This window comes from Patiria miniata, unplaced genomic scaffold (genome assembly GCF_015706575.1).
Source record: "Patiria miniata isolate m_02_andy unplaced genomic scaffold, ASM1570657v1 HiC_scaffold_23, whole genome shotgun sequence".
NCBI classification, from domain to species: domain Eukaryota; kingdom Metazoa; phylum Echinodermata; class Asteroidea; order Valvatida; family Asterinidae; genus Patiria; species Patiria miniata.
This window is the reverse complement of record NW_024037062.1, coordinates 2,263,106-2,285,161: the sequence shown is the minus strand read 5'-3', so window position 1 is coordinate 2,285,161 and position 22,056 is coordinate 2,263,106. Positions and strand designations below refer to the sequence as shown.

The 22,056-nt window shown below is 39.5% G+C and overlaps 1 protein-coding gene across 1 annotated transcript; it reads right to left on the bottom strand.

The window, feature by feature from the left end:
* Nucleotides 1–611: 611 nt before the first annotated feature.
* On the bottom strand, nucleotides 612–21,602 carry LOC119731359. Its single transcript, XM_038204538.1, has 4 exons — nucleotides 21,022–21,602; nucleotides 20,196–20,308; nucleotides 2,556–2,761; nucleotides 612–749 (listed from the first exon to the last, which is right to left on the bottom strand). The coding sequence occupies exons 1-4, from the start codon at nucleotides 21,600–21,602 to the stop codon at nucleotides 612–614; spliced, it is 1,038 nt and encodes a 345-aa protein (XP_038060466.1).
* Between the last annotated feature and the right edge of the window lie 454 nt (nucleotides 21,603–22,056).

Below are 22,056 nucleotides of genomic sequence, written 5' to 3'. Positions count from 1 at the left end.
CAAGATTTGGGCTTATTATGAAATAAATAGAGCGAGTGTTTCTCAAATGTTTTTTTTCCGAATTACACAATTTCGGGATAATAATTTCTCCCATACAGATTCTTTATAGACACACCGTTCCTTCTAGCAACTAACACATAATAATTCTTCTTTTTTTATGATGAGGAAATTTCTTTCTTAAATTCGTACATAACATTTCTCTTATTTGTTGTCATGTTCTAAAGTTATTAAGTCCTTAAAGTACACAGGAAAAAGCAACCTTGCTCTACGACTGTCCAGATTTCCCTGGAGATTTGCCTTTCTTTTTAAAGTGTACTCCCAGGGTTTGTTTTCACTCTAAGTCTTATCAATCAGCTAATTATCTATACGTCCACCCTGACTAACGATTAACCAGTGTGCATTTTAAATGCATCAGTAATATAGATTCACAAATAAAAAAAAATAAAATAAAAAGAACTTATAATATTCATCAAATTTCATTCAAACTACCGAATAATTCGTGAGTAGAGCCGGTATTTACAAGCATGAATATTTTCGTTTTGTTCTACGACAGAGCGACCTTTTGACGTTGAAATCATTTCACTCACTCGTCGGCAATGTAACGAGTCTGACTAATAGCAGCCAATCACTTCAAACCTCATGCAGCACACCTGATACGATTTAGTTGGGTAAATGCGCAGGATTCTGGTGCGCAAGGCAAACGGCAGGCGAGTAGTTACCAGGGTGTTCCTGTCCTTGTTACCAGGGAACTGTTCAAAAAGAAGATTGGTGTGTTCAGATTGTAGACATTCGAATGGATTCATTATGCCCAGTGGCATATCCAGAGGGGGGGGGGGGCAGGGGCAGGGGCACCGTGCCCCCCCCCCTCCCCCTGGATGATTTTTTGAAAGATATTTTGCTCAGTAAGTATTTCCAATAATGTTTAGAGAAGTAAGATTTGAGGCTTTGCATGGTGGAGATACTAAATAATTAAAGGTTTTCGGAAACACAATGTGCGAATAATTTCTCAAGAAGACGATCAGAGCATACTGACCGGAACGTCGAGTTTATACCTCTGGTTGCTTACAGAACCATTCTCTTAGTTGAGAAATCATTCGCACATGGTGTTTCCGCAAACCTTTAATTATTTAACGTTTAGAGAGTTCTGACATCAGCCCCCCCCCCCCCCCCAAGTAAACCAGCTCAAAAAGGCATTACAATGCGCCGTGAAAATTGGCCCATAATTTATTTTCCAGTATGCATAATAATGGTTTTGAAGAGCGCCCCCACTTGGAAAATGGTCATCCCCCCCCCCCGCTTTTTGATTTTACGGAGGCCAAGTGTCGGAAGAAAAAAAGAACATGTCTACATTTCGCTGTGGATGTGCGGTTGCCCCCTCACATCAAAAGCTGAAAACGCTACTGATTATGTCGTAACAAAAGTCAGCAAAACGACTTTTGACATTTTGATACCTTGAAACATTTCTTTTAGTCAGAAGGCTCAGACCCAATTTTTGACAAGATCGTGACCGACTGGTCCAGAGCACCAAACTTGGCAGATATGCTGTTATAGCCTTAGAGAAGATATTTAGAAGGGGTGACACCTGCAATTCTTTTGGGAAGGGTGCCTAATTTGCATAAATCGTTAATCCCTAACGTTTTATATATTTATTCCCATATTTGAGTACATTTTTAATTCTATTTTTTGAAAAGTATATGTTTGGATTCCACTTACACATCCTTACCTTAATAACATTTAAGAAAGCATTTAAGACTGACTGGATAATTATGAGGACATAGTAACGATCCAAAATGGCTACTATCGTACTCTAAAGTTGTGCTCATTAACCTTGTCTCCAGATGTCATCAAGTAGTCTTGCCAAATAGTATTGATGAGCTTAAAATTCATCAAGTTGCTTACTGGCACAATTACTCGATTAAAACTTCATGGAAAATCATGTGGACAATAATAAAATTGTGATATTAAGTCCAGAACACGTCAAGCTTGGCGTAATTTTTAGCCCAATTTACGGACACCTCATTCCGCCCTTTTTGTTTTTGTGGGATAAATATCAAGATGATATAATTGTTCACATGATTTCCCATTTTATTTTGTTAGGATAACTGTGTCATTAAGTAACTTTGTGAATTTGAAGCTCATCAATACTGAGGTTTGGCGAGACTACTTGATAATATCTGAGGGAACTTATGCGCGCAACTTTAGGGTATAGGCCCCTAATGGTAGCCGTTTTGGATCTTTATTATGTCTTCATAATCTTCAAGTCTCCGATATTCTTTAAAAAAAAATGTTGTTTTTTTAAGTAAGGATATATAAGTACAATCCCAATTATATACTTTTCAAAAATGGAGAAAAAAAATATACATCTATACATCTAAGTATATTACACGACAAGGGTTAATTAGGCTTTAATATGCAAATTAGGCACTCTTCCCAAAAGATTTTCAGGTGTCACCCCTTCTAAATATTTCCTCTAGGGCTATAAGAATCTTTGTGCCAGGCTTGGTGCTTTGGACCAGTCGGTCACGATTATAACTGTATGCAACCTGACTATATACCTTTGCTGGTGTGCCGTCTGCAACAGTCACCTTATTCCAGGACTGACCGTCGTTACTGTACGTCACTTGATACTCCGTCACCCATACGTCGTAATCTCCGTGCCCCTGGGTGATCAGACCATAGATGGTGACTGTGCCAACGAAGTCAACCTGTATCCATGGACTATTATCAGTACGGGCATGGTAACACCACCCTGCACCGTTTCCTGTACAACAACAAAAAGAGAAGATCACGAACGATGGTCTGTGTGCCTCTTCCATTCGTAAAAAAATGTGATAATAGAAATATCCCTTTTAAAGTCGTTATTTGTACGCTTTCTTTTTTCTACAGTCATAATTCAAGCACTTGTTCCATGCCAAATGTGCATATTAGTCTAGTATTGAAAGGCAAATTCTATAAAAGAGTCTGTATTTGCTTCGTTCTGTCATGCAGTGAGTCCTGTACGCCGACACGTGGTCCATGCACTTACAGTGTATCGTACAAACTTCATGACGCCCCTATAATTCCTGCTTAAAAATGATTTTTTTTTTGTAGAAACCCTTTTTTAACATTTCGGTTTTATTTCCAAAAAAGATCATAGAAGGTATAATCTTTACTCCGTAGTCGTTTAAAGAAAATCCCTCAGTTCAACATGACCGTTTTTTAAATCAAATTTATGAACATGACGTAAGTAAAAAAAGTTCATCTCAACGGTACTTTTGCTGTGTCTCAGTGTGGCGTGATGACTGTGTGTGGGTCAGCGCACGGCCGTTGGGTGCTAGTCTGATTCCCAGACCTGACAATTATTCCCGACGCTCACGTCTAAAATTGTATCTCAGGCAGCCTCTGTGGCTAAAAGTAAACATGACGATATTGACGGCCTTTTTTCAAAGCTCGGCTTCGTTTCCGACCTCACCTAATCACTAATAGCTTTTAATGTTCTGATCAAATATTTAAATAAATCAATTGCTTCGTATAAACATACGGTCGTCAAATTCAAAACAGTACATGACGCTGCAAAGTTCGCCCGTACGATCCGAGTATACTTGATGCACACAATCGTCATTGAATTTCAAGTTTTCAATGAAAGAAATGGATTTTAATAATCAACTCATTTAACAGTGTTCAATAAGCAATTAGCAGTTAATTAAACATATATTGTACTCGGAAATACTCGGGCGCTATCCGATTGTCGACGAAATGAATTCGGCAAACTTTGGACGTTTTCGGAAAAAAAAAGGAGGAAGTCCTCCCGTTTCAGTCACGTGATGTAAATTGTAATACAATGGACTACCGGAGGCTACCGGACCTAATATTCATCCGGAATAGTCAGAATCTTTTGGTCTGGGAACCAGACTAGTTGGGCGCTTGTAATATGATATTGCGCTGTAGCTCTAGCTAGTCTGAGTTCTGTGGTATTGAATACGTCGCAGACAGGGCCATGCAGCCGCACCTAGTTCAGACAGCGTTGTGGACAGTTACAATGGGTTTGCTTGCCAGTAATGTGTGCGCGCTGTTGTCTTGGACAGAAATTTCGCTCGTACTCCCCGCCCTGCAAACAGGACGCTGGGATACTCTGATGAGCTTCACAGAATCTTGTGAAGGAAGTAGCCTATGACCTATGTATAAAGAATCTGGCTGTAGCTGTTCAAGACCTAAGTGCGCAAATGACATCCGAAAACTTCGCACATGTCCCATGGAAATGCACACGTTCCCATGGGAGTCGCGAGTGGGGGGGGGGGGGCAAGGGGGCGCTTGCACCGCCCCCCCCCCCGGAAAAGCAAAAAAAAAAAAAAAAAAAAATGAAGAAGAAAACAAAGAGGAAAAAACCAGAAAAAGGGGTGCGAAGTCATAGTGGTGTAAATTTAATGAGTTGGCGGAGCAAAATGTCCCTGCCCGCCCCCCTCTAAAACTGATTAATCGATAATTTGTTGAGAAATACAAGAACTTTTTGGGACAAGTATGTTTTGCCCCCCTCTAGCAAAAAATCTAGAAAAAAAGTTCCATACCGGATGTAATTTCTAATTCATTGCGGACCATGTGGACAACATTTTGAGCGTCGCATAAAGCAATCCGACCGTTCGTGATTCAAACGGAGCCTGAGCAAGTGCGGGGAATTGTAAATTTTTATCAAAGATAAGTTTTACAGAATTTCCTACATTCTTTTCATTTTCTACATGCTTTTCAACGGAAAAAAAAAAAAAACTCTCTAAGGCCCCCCCCCCCCAAAAAAAATGTTTGGTTTCTGGTCAGACCAAAGTTCCGGAATTGACGCGGCCAGTACACGCGGCTTTTGTTGTTGTTGTTGTTGTTTTCTTCAAGCTTGGATTGTACAGACAAGGTGGTGTACTATTTTGCTTTTGGTGTCCTCATGTACATTGGTGTCCTCCATAATTTGCCTTGGTGCTTTCGATCATTTGTCTTGGTACAATTTCCCATTCCTTGGTGCTCTTTTTAAAAAAAAAATGAGGAGGTGCGGAAATAGAGGGCGCTGTTGGAGCTACCGCAGATCATTTTGGAAAAAAAAAAGATCGACGCGCATGCTTAAAATCGACGCGCGCGCTGACCAGAGACCGACTTATTTGTTGTTTTGCCTAAACTGGAATAAAAAAGTAATGAATCAGTCTTTACGCCCGTTTCAAACCTTGCAGAGTCATGACCGTGATGACGCGCAGGTCACAGGTTACGCAAAATCCAACCAATCAGAGCGTGAATTCATCAGAGTATCCCAGCGTCCTGTTTGCATGGCGGGGGGTACGAGCGAAGAAAATAAATGAGACACGCTCTTTCGCTGGGTGCGCCCAACCTGCAAGGACCATTCCGTCCCTTCTGAGTCAGCGGCGGCGGAATGGGTTTGAAACTGGGGGGGCATCACCAAAAAGGGGCACTTGCTCAGTTCCGCCGCCCCTGGTCTAAGTCGTCACTAAGAATCAGCAGAATTCGTAAGTGCCGGCGAGCGAGCTCGTGCTTGTGTTTTGCTTAGCTGTAGCTGACAACCGCCGTATATATGAAGCGACCTCGCGCGGCAGCTCGTGCCGACATGACAGTCTTGACAGAGTGTACAATTTTTTTGCCAAGGAATTCAGAACCGGATTTTAGCTCCGCAGGGTTTTGAGCAAAAGTGTCTAATTATATTTACATTCTCAATATATTTTTCTTCTCTCTTTCTTTTCCTTCTTTCTGTATTCTTCATTTTTTTTGCCGACAGCACCATGATTTTACCTACAAAAAATATCTAATGGGGGTTGTGACACCCCCCCCCCCCTGCAGCGACGCCCATGGTATCGTCGGCTCTTCAGGACCGCTTTGGTGGTTGGTCGCATTGCTGGTTACGCGTACGATAGCTGCACGCATCACAATGCGCAGCAGGGACCCGTGACCCATATAATTTCCTGATGATGCTTTGCCGACATCCTCCGACTATTGACGTCCGCACATTACTTGTAGTGCACAGTCGTAATGGATTAGGTTACTCCGAATCAACCACAAATCGAGCAGTAAACTGTGCAACAGAAGGGACATTGCGAATGAGCCCAATTGGGCTACAAAACGCATTTTAATGAAATTATATTAATTTGGAAAAACATTTAATAGTAGGACATAAACGTCTTCCCAACCATCATTTAAATCTGGTTGTTTTTGTGTGATTCTTGCGTGAACCATGCGACAACTAATTTTGGGTGTCAAAATTGTGAGTCTCAAAAATCGAGCTGTTGAGTGCTAGTTGTGAATCCGGCCTGGCACAGTTATTGCATAATGCGGACGTGCAAGAAACAACATTTGTGTTCGTGTTGTGTGTATTATGTGACGCACACACGACGTGTAATGTACATTGAATGGAAACGGCGGGAAATACGTATATGTATGCCACAAAAGTCCACCGCGTGCGATGTTAGCAACTGTTCATCCGTCTTTTCTCAGGAATGGTAAGACATTAGGTTAGTTTCCTTTTAAGACATTTGAAAGAGTATAAAGAAACAACCCTAACAACATAATAATTTCGTGAATTTCAGGCCGAATAATATCCCTTAGTTAAAAGGGTCAGTACCCGATTTAACTAAACGATGCGACGCGTCGCAACTCAAGTTACGACGTGTAACACGTCGCAACTCGCGATGCGTCGTATCATCCATTAAACGAAACTTGCGATGTGTTGAATGCGTTGTATTCAAGTGGTCATTGCCAAACAAGAAGTGTCCTTTTCTTAGCCAGTTTTATACCTTAATCATCACATAAACGAGATTATAATACCGAGGCAGTGTGTGTAAAGTTGTAAATAGAAAATTCATTGAATAATTATGAAATAACCTGGAATATTGCAGTTAAAACTTCAAAGTAGCTATACCCTCCACTGAGAGCTTGTTTTCCTTTAAAATTGCATACAGCTTGTTTTCCTTTAAAATTGCATCACACGGCCGCCATTTTATTTGACGTTTTAACAAATTTTGGGCGGAGATCCGACAACTGATTGTTGAATATCAGATGACTATTTACTGTTCGCTGACTAAAGACATAAAATGATCACCGAGTTGTGCTATAAATACACCTACGACGCGTCGCACTAACGACGTGTTTTGTGAAATGGATCGCCGGACGCATCGCAGCTGTGACGCATCGTAGAAATACGACGCATCGCAGCGCTGTGATACATCGTACGTTTATACGAAGAATTTGATGAAATCGGGTGCAGGTTATTTTGACCATCTCTCAGCCGGGGGGGGGGGGGGGATTCCGTCCCCCCTTAGATGTCGGCCATCAAGTGGCAAAACATTTTGAAACTCTGTACATGCATAGAACAAATTATCATGAACATATACAAGAAATTTCATGACTAAAGGTTAAAGGGTTTTGGAATTCTGGCTAATTAATTATTCATATATGCACGAATGGGGAAATTCAGTTTTGAGTATCACTAAAATTTGTTATGATTTTGGTAATCAAAAGATGCGCAAGGCTCGAGGCTAAAAAGTCACAACAACTCGGGTCGCGAACTTTTTTTTTCAAGGCTATCGCGGAAACGTTGAGGTGGGGTGGGGGCGGATTCCGTCCCGGCCCCTTTAGGGTGAAACAACTGTATTTTCTTTTAAATGGCTGTACGAAGTATAACGTGATTAGTCTGAAATACAAATGCTTACCTTGATTATTAAGCCTGGCCCTGGGTGGGGCGAAGTCAGCCAAGTTGTGCCAAAAAGACGAAGCTGTGATGCTTTCATCCGAGATTCGACCATCTTCCAATGTGCGATGTTTCAAGAACAGGTTTTGTACCAAATCTCATTTTATTAACAAAAAGAAGGATCATGGGTCTTTTCTGCAACCCAGAGTCTCTAGCAACAAAATGATCTTAGGATGCTAAGATGAGTGCCTTCAACGTCAATTAACATATGAAAGGTCGCCCTCTATCTTGGCCTCCCTTACAGGGACGCATTTGAGTCCCCCCATTTGCATGTCGCCGCCGCGCTATTATCGATCGGTACTACTGATGGCGGGTGCATTCATGATCACAAAAACAAATTGAATGAAGTAGCACACGATTAACTTCAAAATTATGTATTTTAGTCTATGCTATTTTCTTTAGTTTGATCTCTCATATCATATTTGTGGTGTGATTGTTTTACTTCAAGAAGCTATGTCGATAAATAAAGAAAAACATCCCGTACATGTCAAAAATACTATTTTATGCACGAAATTTGGATAGTCAAGACAAAAGTCAGAGAAAACGGTAACGTCGGAACACACACTACAGTGATATCGAAATCGTGCATGAGCTGCCACGCTGGTCATTAGTCTGCTCGCGCTAATTAAAAAAAACGTTTACATGTTCCAGATACATGACCATCACTCCCTCAGTCTGGCTGCCAGACGCACAATTACAAAAGTACAACAACGTCTGCATATGGTGCCTGACTAAATTTAGTACAAAATGTAAGGGAGCCCAGAGAGGCCACATAAAGCTCATACTTGATTGTAACCTCATGCCTGCCTCGTCTCCTTCCTAAATGTCAATTGCAGTTGCATGAGTCGAGAAGATTTGTGTTCCATTAATCGCTATATGCTGTTTACGGCCATCACAATAACGATTAAAATATTGGCAATATGTCGTACTTGTAAATCATTAAAATATTCAAGTAAATCGCCAGGCAAAGTAGCCGATGTGGGCGATACGCTGGCACGGTACAAAACGCAGAGAGGCGTGGGCACTGAGCCATGAATCCTAAAAGTACATCTCGCCCACCACATTCAGTTTGTGGCAGCTCCCTTCTATTGTTTCGGCCATATTCTAAAATAGGCTAATGGCGATGATGACGGCGGGCAGATTAACAGAAGATAGATCAGGCAAGTATGGTTCCTCGATGTTCTATAGTATATGTAAAGGTATTGACATTGAACACAAATAAAGTGGCATTACATTTCAGCCTTAGCCAGGCCTTCTTCAGAGGTAAATGACAGAGGAACAAGAAACAAACATGTAGGGGACAAACAAACATGCAGGGTTAGAAGGACAATAACAAAAAGGGATGGGGGGGGGGAGAGCAATCCATATCTGGCTACCACCTCTCAATTTTTTGGGTCTACATGTACAAGTCTATATTCCATGACTGGAATTTTAAAAAAATAAATCAACATTTTCTTGCTCCATTTTTTTTTTAAATCAGGTTTTCAAGTTGCATTTAAATATCCGTTAGTAGTCATTGCTGAAACCAAGGGGTGGTTGTGGAGTTGAGGGTCCGAGTTCCTGTAACGGAAACATCCACCTTTAACTTTTTACTTTTGTCAAGTTTCAACATTGCAAAAAACCTGTACAAATTCTCGTACTCCTAAGTTAGAGTTTCTTCTTCAGATTTACACTTTATAGTTAGTTTAACAATATTTTTAAAAATATATTTAACCGTACACCGGCAAAAGGTAAATTTAAATTCTGTTAACCATAATTTTGTTTTTAATCCAACTTGTCGCAAGAGGGCCGGCACTGGCCCGATTCAGGCTTTGTATTGTGCTACCATTAAGGTTTGCCAGCACTGGACCAACTCTGTGCCGTCAACACGGAACCGTATTGCCACAATCAAGCCAGCAACGGCCCGTTTCTGGTTTTGGACCATTGAAACTGTACGGTACTGCCAGAAAAAGCCCATAACGAGTCGGTATCTGACGTGTATCGTCATGTTTGCCCGGTACTTGGCCTATGTGTTCTCGGGGAGTAATGCACCAGTGCTTTCAAGGGCAGGGGGAAGGTGGCGCCACTGAAGAAGCTCCAGAAGAACACCAAGTTCAACAAGGCTGTCAGGCAAATCACATTTGCATATCAACAATGATATGTAGTCACATGCAAGTTGTTTTTCAAATTCATTGTGGTTGATGTAGTGATCGTACATTATGAACTATGTTACAGGCAGGTCGGCGTGACAGGGAGGGTGCCCCCCAAATAACCATATTTAGTTAGTTGACATTTGTTTGCAATCGATTGCACACCTTGGATGAACGGGTACAAGCCAGCTCGACTGTTTCACTGACGATACAATTCCCTGGCGTCTATAAATTGCTGTGTTTCATTTAAAGAGGGGTCAGGGAACCAGACTACAAGAAAATGATTGTTTCTTAGGGTTTCCAGCATCTATGAACACAAAACTTCATACAAGTCCGGGTACGTTTGCTGTAAAATACAACCTTTTCTAAAACTTACAGGAAAAGCTATGTTGTACATTCCTTTTTTATGAGCTTATGACATGCAATGACATGTTGGCCACATTAGGCAGTTGGCCTCAATTCAGTGTTTAGCCAAACTTACAGGTGAAATAATCTTTGAAAGCATTTAATGTTGGGATGCCGTAGAGGACATCAAGCAAGTGTTTTACGGAGTAAAATAAAGTTTGTTGTTATTGTATGATGGAAAAATATCGGATTTGAGCTTCCATCAGTGACGTCATAGAACATGCCCCAAATTCCACATTAAGCTACCACTTACAAAAGTCTATCATACTCTTTTGACATCTTTACACATGTAGGAAAGAAAAAAATCATAGTTGCGATTAGTCCCTTGAGATGGTACCAGTATGTGAAATTTCAGCCCCTGGCTCATGGACTAGGTATGTTGATTTTGATTTGTACATTGACGCTGTAGCTCAATCAGACGAAGTGTTTCAAGTATTGTGATTATCATGTTTCACTCAAGCGCGGCCGTGAATGAATGCAAATCTCGTGTGTTTAACAGGGTTGATAATTGTTCCAAATTTGCATATTACAACTCGCGACACAAAGGTCAGGTCATCCACACCAGATGCGAGATGTGAGATGGCAGACGGGGACCACCTTAGTAGCGCGAATTTCACTTTAATAGTGTGCCGGGCTCGTTTGAACGAGAGACAAATAAGTCATTCATAAGATAAATAAGTCATTTAAACCAGATAAAAAAGTCGTTCAAGCAAGATAAACTCTGTCGTTTAAACCAGATAAATAAGTCGTTTAGACAAAATAATTAATCGTTTAAACAAGATAATAAGTCGTTTAACCGAGACAATAAGCAGTTTATTTGATTCAATAAGTCGTTTAAACAAGATACTATGTCATGTTTTGTTTGTTTGTTTATTTGGCAGCAATACCGGTACGCTCTACAAAACGATGTACCAGGCCATGTTCTTTTTTTTTCTTTTTAATTTACACGCTAGCGGTTTTGGCACAAAAGTCGGCGGAGCAATGACATGAATCAATGCGCGTCAGTATCAGATTATTTTTTTTTCTGAGACCGGTATTTTTTAAAGGGATATTACATTCTCGAATGAGCCAAGTTGGGCAACAAAATTGGAAAGAGCATTTAGAAAAAGTATATAGCCTAAATATCGACACCATAACCATCCTTTTGGTATCAAAAATCGAGTTGTTGGGTGCTGGTCTTTGATTCTGCCGCACTTGTCTTACCAGTTCATCGTATTTTGCGGACGCGCGAGAAACAATATTTGTGCCGTGTGTATTATATGCCACACACGCGCAACGAGTACCGTACATTGAATGAACACGGCTGAAATGTCCGCCGTGTCCGATCCACGCGAAGTAAACGACCGTCCCCCTTCTTTCTTTAGAACTGTAAGACATTAGAATAGTTTCCTTTCAACTAGACTTTTGAAATAGGATAAGTATTAATCAATCCAAAACATGACATTTTCGGGGATTTTATGCCGCAAATCCCATTAAAAACGCTAAAATCCGCGGATACACGAGAAAGTTGCATGCCTTATTTCAATAATTTTGACTCGCAAGGGGGACTATACTTTAATGGTTTTGATTGATTGGTTGATTGATTTGGTTGATTGCCATTTATATACGTGCTCAAAACATTAGAATACATTTAACTTTACATTACAAACATTCAACTATTACATAATTTAGATTGATTCCCTCTTGAAATATCTCCCTAAAAAGTAAAAGTCGTTAACAAGACAAACGAATTATTACACTGTAGTGTAAGAAGTGCTTTGACTAGCCCGCCGCTGTATTTACTCGCATTTGGCTAGCGGGCTACCACTAAGCTCAAGCCCTTAATAGGCCCACATGGCAATCTCCCCCCCCCCTCCCCGCGGTGCCTTCAAAATCCTGACTAGAAATCGCCGCCATTGGTGCGTATCCGATGGGTTACCCCAAGTGGTTACCAAAACTCTGTGATAAAAAAACATAAGTTCATGGAGTAATCCGCTTTCATTTTTTGTGTGTGTTGGCTCTGCTTTTCAGTGAACTACATAATTGAAGCGTCAGGATAATTTGACTTAATTTATTTATTTTTATCGATGCCTAATTGACATTTGGGGGAGAAGACGAGGCAGAAATCTAGCAATTAATGATTGTGCCTCTTTTGTGTATTTTCCCGGAGTAACTGCATCATAAATGAACGAGGCTTGCTTTATAATCAAATTGATTAGGGGAAAAATATTACCAGAAAGGCCTTGGCAATGTTACGTTCTAAGATACTATTGGCTTTCGCGGCTATTTAAAAATATTTTCATTCAAATTCACCAACTCTAACATTCAATTGTGTCCGAGAAAAATTTCACATGCTTTAAAAAAACCCACTTTAGTCATTTAACATTCAATTTCAAAGTTTGGTCACCCTCTTTAGTCACCGGGTCGAGAATATTCGACATTACAGATCAAATTCGTCTAAGCTGTTTCCGAATGGTAGCATTCAGAGATCGAATTCGTCTTATCAATTACACGAATTTGATTTTTGAATAACAAGGTTTGGCGTAGACGAGACGAGATCGAATACTCCGGGGCAAAAACGTTTAATCATTGTTGGAATTTGCTTGTATGAACTAAATTTGAAATTGTCTTACAAAAGACAAAAAAAAAATATTGGAAGTGCACTAAATGGATGTTGATGGACGAATTTGAATATTAGAAACAGTGAATTCGAATGAAAAACGTTTTGAAAAGCCGGGAAACCTTTAATAAAAATTGTGACAACCGTGGCTCAGTTTTTTTATTTTAATTTGAAACGACAGTGATATTTATCTTATTATAGGTTTTTCCGGCCAATTTCACCAAGTTTTTATTCATTTTAACGCCTGGCTCATTCAATTTAGATTGACATTGAAAGATCACGCAGATCGCATTTCACGATCAAAAAGAATCATTCAATGTTACTATCGTCCCTATCATATTAAAAGTATCAAGTTGTTCATTCAATATCGTCTAACCCAGCATTAAGGGGTTGATCAGGCATTCGTTTTCATTAATGGGCAAATATATTTCACATTTTGTCAAACATCTTTTAAGATTCCATACGTGTCAGTATTCCTTAGCGTAACACATATATTTAATGTATTCATTCCTAAGAAGCCTTTCTTTCTTAATTAAAGGGTATGTGCAATGAATTTTTCTCAGGAATTCTTTTCGTTTAACTCTGTGTGAAGTGTAAAAAAAATACACATTTGACAACAATTTTTGGTTAATCTTATTGCAAAAGTGCACTTCTTTAAACATTAAAAGTATCCATGCTTTTGCCGGACTACGTATGAGCGCACTGTTACTGTGATGTCATTTCAGGAAGCCTGAGACACTGTTTAGTTTAGGGCTTTTTCTTTCAAATTATTCATCCAAAATCTGCTAATTGAAAACATTTGTGGTAAAGGGTTGCTCGATGGCTTACTACCAATTTGACCACATGTGCAAGACTCACGCAAAATGTAATGGCTGATTATGAAACTGATTAGAACAAATCGGAATTTTTCCGGGAAAACCTTTATTGAAAAGGAGGGCCTATTCTTGGCTGACTTCTTCATACTTTAAAAGGCATTGATCCAATGTTTGTCTTCATACTCATTAACGAACAACTGAATTACCCTTGCAGGTCTATCAGTACCTCCCTGTCTCATATCGTTTGAATATTTTTTACTTCTTCCCAATATCATTGCTCCCTGTGACTTTCGGATCAGGAAAAAGTACATGAATGTACAGACTATGAGTTCTCAGTCAGTTTCTTGTAAGTCCGATTCTACTGGCCTTGCATTTAAGTGCACAATCATCATTAAAAATGCCACCGATTTAGAATCGTACGAGCTTTTCTTTCTTTTTCCCGGACCGTCATTCTCGGCGACTTTTCTTCAACCTGTTCTCAGCAGGAACTTGAGACGTGGAACGAAAATCAACCCTGATACAGAGGGCACGTCATTATGACGTCATCAGGTATCACATTACCAAATTATCATATTTAACAAAATAAACAATGGACAATATACACAATCATATTAGAGGTTTTCCCGGCCAATTTCACCAAGTTTTCATTCAATTAAACTTCTGGCTCATTCGATTTACATTGAAATTGAAAGATCACGCAGATTGGCATTCGACAATCAAAAAAAAATCATTCAATTTCACTATCCGAGCATTCTATCGCCTTTTGGCTTCACTCGACCCTGTCGAAGATGCATTCATATTAAAAGTATCGCGTTTTTTATTCAATTTCGTCTAAACCATTAGTAAGGGATCGATATGGCTTTCGTTTTCATTAATGGGCAAACATATGTTACATTTTGTCAAACATCGTTTAAGACTTCATACGTGTCCGTATGAAGTCTTAAAAGTCTAAATCATATTTGATGACTTCAAACCGTAGATTGACTTCTTTCTTAACTAAAGGGTATGTGTAATGAATCTTTCTCAGGAATTCTTTTACGCAACTCTGTGAAATGTAAGAAAACCACACATTTGGCGACACTTTTGGGGTTAATCTTATTTCAAATGTGCACTTCTTTAAGCATTTAAAAGTTTCCATGCTTTCCCGGCATAACGCTGTCACTACTGTGATGTCATTTCAGGACATCACTTCATTTCAGGAAGACACTGTTCAGTTTAGGGTTTTTTCTTTCAAATTATTCATCCAAAATTTGCTAATTGAAAACATTTGTGGGAAAGGGTTGGTCATTGGCTTACTGCCATGTCCTGACACATCATATAATCACCAAAAAAATGAAAGTTATGACAGTAAAATATCCACAATTCTACCAACTTTTTTTTTGCTGAAATAGCCGTGTCACATTAATCATGATTGGAATGCCATCACATGTTTTCTAATGAATATGAAACTTTGCATTAGCATAAAAACGAGAAGGGCACCAAAACACCCCTCAAAAAGGGAAAATCAAACTTGCAAATATGGTTAAGTGTGACGCAAAGATGTATTTTGAAGGTTTGCATTGAAAATAACGCGAGAAGTGTTCCCAACGGTACAACCATTGCCAAACATACGTGTCCCGATGTCTTGCACGTCAAGAAATCGTCAACGTAAAAAAGCCCCTTGATCAAACGTTTAAACAAGTATATAGAAAAGATCAACACTGAAAAAGAAATTATCTTAATCCCTTTCAATTTATTATTTCGTTGCATCTTGTTTCCTTCATATCAGTTGATTTGTAACATTGTAAATTTTACAGTCACCAAGATTTTTTGGGGGAAATGAACCTCGTAGAAAAATAGAAAAAAAATATCGATTAAAAAATCTTACTAATTTAAATGACAAAACGATGAAAGTGATTGCCCATAAACGAATAAGAAACGAAAAGCATTATACGTTATAAGCGCACAGATGTTCGCTAATTTGAATACGTCAACCGTCAAAAGGTTGCAAAGACTTAAATTTAGACTGTTACAAGTTAAGTCTTGAATGCACCAAAACGAAATGGGCTGCCCGAAAACGAAAACGAACATTCACAGCGAAATCTTGGCTGCCTAAAAATGAAATTGAATGAACCCCAAGTGAAAAAGAAACCCCAATTGGACCACATGTGCAAAACTCACGCGAAATTGAATGGCTGATAATGAAACTGATTAGAAAAATTCGTAAATTCGCCGGGAAAACCTATAATATATTTTTCTCCGGCCAATTGTACTAATTTTTCATTCAATTTAACACCTATGGTTAATTCATTTCAGATTAAAATGAAAAGATCACGCATACCGTCATTCGACTATCAAAAAGAATAATTTAATTTCATTATTCTAGCATTCTGAAAGTATCGTCTTGTTCTTTGAATTTCGTCTGAACCAACAGTAAGGGTTGATCGGACATTTATTTTCATTAATGAGCAAACATAATATTTAACATTTTGTCAAGCATATCTTAACTTCCTGCATGTCTGTATTCCTGTACAATTCTTAGTTATCTCAGCGTAAATCATATTATAATTTTTTACTAAAATGATACTTTTTGAATCTGAGTGAAAGACATTATCAGTTCAAAGATATGCATCTTTCAATCATTTCATAAACTGATTATTTTAATATTTGGTCAAGTGCAACTTGGAATAAATTATTACGTTAGTACTAACGGGGGTGATAATTGGGATGAAAATCAAAATGTTGGAATATGATTGTGCCCACTTCAGAGGTGATGCATTGGGTCATTTGAGGGATATTTTGTATAATAGGAAGTGGGTATCTAGCATGAAAAAAACCCACCCCATTCAAAAAACTAAATTTGCACTGCACGCACAGTGGACAGTGAGTATAATTGCGAAATGAATGCTCCCCCCCCCCATTTTAATAGCTTTGACATAGTTTATATTGAACACACCACTGAAGTCAGTAAGACTTTCATAGATGAGCACATAACTGACAAATTAATATAATTATTAAGAACATTATTAATGCACTAATATCACTAATATCACTAGATATACATGTAAATGATTGTATAAAACATAGGCCTAGGGGTCTTTCCACACAAACGGTATCTAAAGTGCGACATTTAGAGGGAACCATAGACAGAAGTCGATACATGAAGTACTCTGTCATGTTTTTTTTTTCTCTTTCTACATCGCATGTCCTGGTAAGAACATTGTCCACCAACAAGTTTGATACATTTCTCAGGACTCCAGAAATTACAGAGAAGTATCTTCCAGATTTAACGTTCATAACATGGACAGACATTTCATTTTTAAGTGTTGGGAAGCAGTAAATGAAATGCATGTATTATCCCAGATTTGTTCCTAAAGTAAAGCTATCCATTGAGGGATTACCACTGGCCAATCTTACATTAAACCTCTACCGGTAGGTATTTTCAAACTACAGGGATGTACATCTTCAAGACTTCATACATTTTTATAACAGGAACAGAAATTCATCACAAATTTGTGTCCTTGTTATGAACATGTATCAAGTTGCATCTCAATTTCATCAATAAAATAGGTTGCTTTAGTGTTGAATGATACCAATTCTACATTGAATAAGGGAACAAGAGATGGATTAATCATAAGAATGAAAGTACATGTAGTATGATTCAAGAATGTCCATTCATATCCGTCTTTTTATCTTAAAGATGGCATAGCAATTCCATACGTACTTATTTATCAGTGCAATCAAGAATAATACAGGAATGTTTATCAAAAAAAAATCAAAAAATAGCAAAAGACCTGCTTTGAAATCCACCTCCATAACATTCGGAGTCTTGCAAAGTCATGCACCTTATTACGCATGTGTATAACACACCAAGCAACAGTTTTTGAAACTCTATTTGCAACGTTATTCATGCCAAACTGAACTTTTACGTTATGTCGCACTAAGTATCGCGCTATTTCGCAGTACGTTTTGCGTTATTTCGCAATGATATTACGCTATTTCGCAACAAAGAAATTACGTTATTTCGCAATACCATAATCATTACGTTATTTCGCAATACTTCACAAATACATACATATTCATTGAATCAGCTTACTTATTTATCAGTGCAATCACGAATAATACAGGAATGTTTTAAAAAAAAATTCAAGAAATAGAAAAAGACCTGCTTTCAAATCCACCTCCCATATCTCTACAAGGGGGTCAATCGCTTCTCAAAAAGGGGGGGGGCATACCTTGATCAGACTGCGACCGCAAAGCGCGAAGCCCTAACAGTGTGGGGTTTAGGAAACTTTTTGCGTTCTAGACGATCTGTGTTGCGATCTTAGGCATTTTTTTACAATTTAAACAAATTTTTGTGAGCAAAAGTTCATCTTTTAAACATTGTTTGTTCGAGTTTGAGGTCATTGACTAAGCCTTTCTGAGCTTAATTTGGCTACAATTTTCATACGGGGATGAACAAAGATAAAAAAAAACCATATATCCCCCACCCCCCACCATTATTAGTTCTAACTTTACAAAAAGTGATGACATTGTTCCATCGGCTGTATGAATTGTATGCCTTCGTAAGAATTGTATGCATGTATCGCCCTGAAAAGCACTATACATCAGTTATGCTAGAACGCATAATTTTCGGTTAGAACAGCACCCCCATCGACAGATGGTACCAGCCCCCCTCGCCCCCCCCCCCCTCTCAATTTGATTTTACGGAGGCCAATTGTACTGAGAAAAAATGTGTCTGTATATACATTTCAGCCTGGATGTGTAAGTGACCTTTTCAAGACATTGTTACCCCCCCCCCCCCGACCAATATACATGTAAATGTCCTTGCTATGCTCCTGTTGCCTCTTTCAGGGGTTAAACTTTCAAGGCAGCACCTCAAGCTAAGCATCTTTCTGAGTTCTTTTCATATGCTGTTGTGCCTGAATGAAATAATAAGTCTTTATTCATCGTTACTACAACATGACTTGTCAGGGTATGAACAGCAGAATACTCAAATAGCCAGAAAAAAAGGCCATTTTGGGGTTAATTTTGAATTTCAAGGGGTGGGGTTATTTAAGAGATACAGCATTAGTTTTGGTGTCAACAGTCTTGTATTGATGGTGTTAACCATTTCCCAGATGGGCGTCTTCATATTTTGACATTGGACTTTACCACCCCCCTCTATTAGTACTCGACCGCTATATTGCAACACTTTAATCATACATGTGCGACACCAAAGATGAATAAAAAACAAACAAACAAATATCATCTAGAATTGTATTGTTTTTTTTTTCTTTGTAAAAAGCCCTAATGACGGGTGGAGGTGGCAGTGCACATTTTGATGATTTTAGTTTGTGTTGGTAAATAGCCCCAGTGGCGGATGGTGGCAGTGTACATTTGAGTGATTATTTATTATCTAGAATATTATATTTGTTTCTACTGTAAATAGCTATAAAGGCGGATGGAGGTGACAGTGCACATTTTGATGATTTTAGTGGTGTTTTTTTTTTGTGAATAGCCCTAACGGCGGATAGTGGCAGTGTACACTATAGGGATTATTCATTATCATTTTAGCGATTATTTATCATCTAGAATTTTATATATTTTTTTCATTTGTAAATAGCCCTAATGCCGGATAGTGGCAGTGTACATTTGAGTGAACGCGCCGCCTCGCCTACGTATGTAGCTAGCCCTGCGCGACGTGAACTCGTACGGTCCATATTGTGTGACAAGCATACTGTCTGTGCTCGGTGTAGGCACGGACGTCCGCGCCGCGAGTGCCCGTTCAGTTTCTTGATGAAAGACTCGCTAACGACGCCATAGAACCAGACTAATGAGACTATGCCTAATAACTGGCACGTTTACTGGCCTGGTGGCTTGCATGACATGATTAAATGTTAAATGTCTATATTGTACAGCACTTTTTTAATTTGTACACCCTGCGAACATTCTCATGCATTTATCTGCTAAAATATTGCGTGCGCTGGAATTTAAATGAAAATCATTTGCAAAACGATGTGTCAATTAGCAACAGTTCGAGGTTTGGGCGCACGCAGTGCCTACGCAGCACGCACGCGCACTTACTGAGCAGTCCATCCGATCATGACTTAAGTCCAGCAATGAGAAGCAGTATACTCATCACATCCATGCAGTTTCTGATAATTAGGAATTTTCAGCTGTATAAATGATATATAGTTTTGTATTGTTGCCTCAGTATTGCTCAGCTTTTCTACCAGTAATTTCAATCAAATTCTGAATGTAGGACCCCGACGTGTTTTGCATGGACATTTCCAGCAGCAACTGACAGTTAAAACGAACACGAAATAACAACAATAATAACAAAGCATTTGTAAGGCGCACAGTATCTGACAAAAATAGTCATTCAAAGGCGCTGGTCAGTGAAAAATCAGTGTGTGTGAAGGTAGAGGTCATTATGTGTGAGAAAGAAACTGATTGAAGAGGTGGGTCTTTAGTTGGAGTGTGAAGAGAGATAATTGGTGTGTTGCCCTTAACTCGTCTGGTAACGCGTTCCAGAGACGCGGTGCAGAGCTGGAAAATGCACGGTCTCCGTAGGTTACCAAACGAGTCTTCCGGACAAACAGTATATTGGATGACGACGACCTCAGACCTGGTCTCAGTTGACGATGTTGAACCATTTCCTTCAGATACAGTGGGGCTAAGCCATGAAGAGCTTTAAAAGTAAGAAGGACTTTGTAATGGATGCGGTACTGGATTGGTAGCCAATGAAGTTTGCGCAAGATGGGTGTTATGTGGGAAGATGATTTCGTTCTTGTGAGTGTGCGAGCGGCAGAGTTCTGGACAAGTTGAAGACGTTTTATCGTATGTTGTGGTAAACCTACAAGTAGGCTATTGCAAAAATCTAATCTGGATGATATGAAGGCACGGATAAGTTGTTCTGCGGCAGAGAATGTAAGTGAGTTTCTTACTGCTGCTATACGTCGTGGATGTATGTAAGAGGACTGACAAATAGAAGAGACATGTCGTTCAAGGTTCATTGACTTGTCAAAAATGACACCAAGATTGCGGGCTTCAGAGCAAGGACCGATATGTGTATCTCCTATGTGTATGTCAGAGATGTTGACTTTGTGTCTGAGGTGCTGATAACATATGACAAGGTACTGTGTTTTAGCTGCATTGAATTTGAGGAGATTGGCTGTCATCCACTGTTGGATGTTTTTCAGGGATGTTTCAAGAATACGGTGTGTAATAGTGTCATCACCAGGAGAACTTGGTCAGAAGGTGGCATAGAGTTGTGTGTCATCTGCATAAAAATGAGGGTGTAGGCCATGACGTCTTGCAATGCGCCCTAACGGAGATATGTATAATGTGAACAGCAGAGGTCCTAATACGGACGCTTGCGGAACCCCATGTCGGAGAACTGACCGATCAGACAACTCTCCAGATATGTTGACAGCCTGAGATCGATCTTGGAGGTATGATCTGAACCATGAAAGTGCAGATCCCTGTACCCCAAAGTGATACTGTAACCTATGTAGCAGGATTTTATGGTCAACGGTGTCGAAGGCTGCTGAGAGATCTAGCAGAACCGGGAGAACAACCCTTTTGTTGCCAACAGCGAGCATTATGTCGTTGTGAACTTTGACAAGTGCTGTCTCAACACTATGAAACTTAGTGTACGCTGATTGGAGGTTGTCCCGCAGGTTATGTTGAATGAGATGTGCATTCAACCTGGCTGCATCTACTCTCTCAACAACCTTCGACATAAAAGGCAAATTTGAAATTGGACGATAGTTCTTTAGATCAATAGAGTCCAGTGATTTCTTCTTGATGACGGGTGTGATGAGAGCTGTCTTGAAGCATGTCGAGAAGTGACCTGTGGCGAGTGACTTGTTGATGATCAGTGTTATAGGGTGAATCAACACGTTGATGTGATCCTTTACCAACGATGTCGGTATTGGGTCAACAGGGCAGGTCTTCGTCGGTGCACTCTTGACGATCTTCATCACTTTAAAGGGGAGATTGGCAAAACTCAAGATCTGCCTGCGCAGGATTAATGCCGGGATCCATTTCTGCTAAGTCATTTCTGATCTTGGAGATCTTGCTGTCGAAAAAGTCAGAAAAATGGGTAGCCATCACATTGGGTGAATAAAATGATGGGAGTATGGGTGTTGTTTTCTTGTGCAGAAGATGGTTTATGACCTTGAAAAGGGCGCTTTGGTCACCATCACAGCCTTGGATTTTCTCTGAGTAGTAATTCGTCTGGTAATACCTGTATTAGGATTTTACCAGATCTCTCTGCGACTGGAACATCTTACGGTGTATCTGTAACTTGGATTTTCGCCAGCGTCGTTCAAGTTGACGACGCTTGCGTTTGGCCTCTGCGATGTCATTGTTGTACCAAGGAATTTTTGGTTTATCTACAATTTTGCAGGTTTTGGGGGGAGCGTGAGAGTCAAG